Below are 1,882 nucleotides of genomic sequence, written 5' to 3' on the forward strand. Positions count from 1 at the left end.
TTTGGGTAGTATGGCCATTTTAATGATGTTGATTCTTCCCATCCATGAGCATGGTATATGCTTCCATTTATTTGTATCTTCTTTAATTTCTTTCTTCAGTGTTATGTAGTTTTCTGAGTACAGGTCTTTTACCTCCTTGGTTCAGTTTATTCCTAGGTATTTTATTTTTCTTGTTGCTATGGTAAATTGAATTTTTCTTTCAGTTTCTATCTCTGAGTTTTTATTGTTGGTGTATAAAAATGCCTTCAATTTCTTAATATTGACTTTGTATCCTGCTATTTTGCCGAATTCACTTATTAGGTTGAGTAGTTTTTTTGTGGAGTCTATAGGGTTTTCTATGTACACTATCATGTCATCTGCAAATAATGACAGTTTTACTTCCTCTTTTCCAATTTGGATGCCTTTTATTTCTCAGCTACGGAAGCTCTTTATTGGAGGTTTGAGCTTTGAAACAACAGATGAGAGTCTGAGGAGCCATTTTGAGCAATGGGGAAAGCTCACAGACTGTGTGGTGATGAGAGATCCAAATACCAAGCGCTCCAGAGGCTTTGGGTTTGTCACATACGCCACTGTGGAGGAGGTGGATGCAGCCATGAATGCTAGGCCACACAAGGTGGACGGAAGAGTTGTGGAACCAAAGAGGGCTGTCTCAAGAGAAGATTCTCAAAGACCTGGTGCACACTTAACTGTGAAAAAGATTTTTGTCGGTGGTATTAAAGAAGACACTGAGGAACATCACCTAAGAGATTATTTTGAACAATATGGGAAAATTGAAGTGATTGAAATCATGACTGACCGAGGCAGTGGCAAAAAGAGAGGCTTCGCTTTTGTTACCTTTGATGACCATGACTCTGTAGACAAGACTGTCATTCAGAAATACCATACTGTAAATGGCCACAACTGTGAAGTGAGAAAAGCCCTATCTAAGCAAGAGATGGCTAGTGCTTCATCCAGCCAAAGAGGTCGAAGTGGTTCTGGAAACTTCGGAGGTGGTCGTGGAGGTCGTTTTGGTGGGAATGACAACTTTGGTCATGGAGGAAACTTCAGTGGTCGAGGTGGCTTTGGTGGTAGCCGTGGTGGTGGCGGATATGGTGGCAGTGGGGATGGCTATAATGGATTTGGTAATGATGGAAGTAATTTTGGAGGTGGCGAAACCTACAATGATTTTGGCAATTACAACAATCAATCTTCAAATTTTGGACCCATGAAAAGAGGAAACTTTGGAGGCAGAAGCTCTGGCCCTTATGGTGGTGGAGGCCAATACTTTGCCAAACCACGAAACCAAGGTGGCTATGGTGGTTCCAGCAGCAGCAGTAGCTATGGCAGTGGCAGAAGGTTTTAAGTACTACCAGGAAACAAAGCTTAGCAGGAGAGGAGAGCCAGAGAAGTGACAGGGAAGCTACAGGTTACAACAGATTTGTGAACTCAGCCAAGCACAGTGGTGACAGGGCCTAGCTGCTACAAAGAAGGCATGCTTTAGACAATACTCATGTGAATGGGCAAAAAACTCGAGGACTGTATTTGTGACTAATTGTATAACAGATTATTTTAGTTTCTGTTCTGTGGAAAGTGTAAAGCATTCCAAAAAAGGGTTTTTAATGTAGTTTTTTTTTCCTTTTTTCTTTTTTTTTGCACCCATGCTGTTGATTGCTAAATGTAATAGTCTGATCATGACGCTGAATAAATGTGTCTTTAAAAAAAAAAAAAAAAAGGAGACTTCCGGCCAAGATGGAGGCTTAGACGGACACGCTAGGTCTCCCTCTACAACTAGAGAAGAATACAACTACTTCAAAACAAAGGATAACTAGAAATTCCAGAAAGTAAAACTACACGGAAGTTCAACATATGAAGTTATAAACCAGCGGTGCCATTTGGGCAGGTA

At 40.9% G+C, this 1,882-nt stretch overlaps 1 protein-coding gene across 1 annotated transcript; it reads left to right on the top strand.

Moving 5' to 3' along the window:
• Positions 1-349: 349 nt before the first annotated feature.
• LOC149990573 (heterogeneous nuclear ribonucleoprotein A1-like) lies at positions 350-1,448 on the top strand. The gene has a single exon (XM_090264019.1). It carries the CDS (start codon positions 350-352, stop codon positions 1,340-1,342), a length of 993 nt encoding a protein of 330 aa, XP_090120145.1. The 3' UTR covers positions 1,343-1,448.
• Positions 1,449-1,882: the final 434 nt, after the last annotated feature.

This window comes from Furipterus horrens, unplaced genomic scaffold, assembly GCF_987537825.1.
Source record: "Furipterus horrens unplaced genomic scaffold, mFurHor1.1.pri manual_scaffold_17, whole genome shotgun sequence".
Taxonomy (NCBI): domain Eukaryota; kingdom Metazoa; phylum Chordata; class Mammalia; order Chiroptera; family Furipteridae; genus Furipterus; species Furipterus horrens.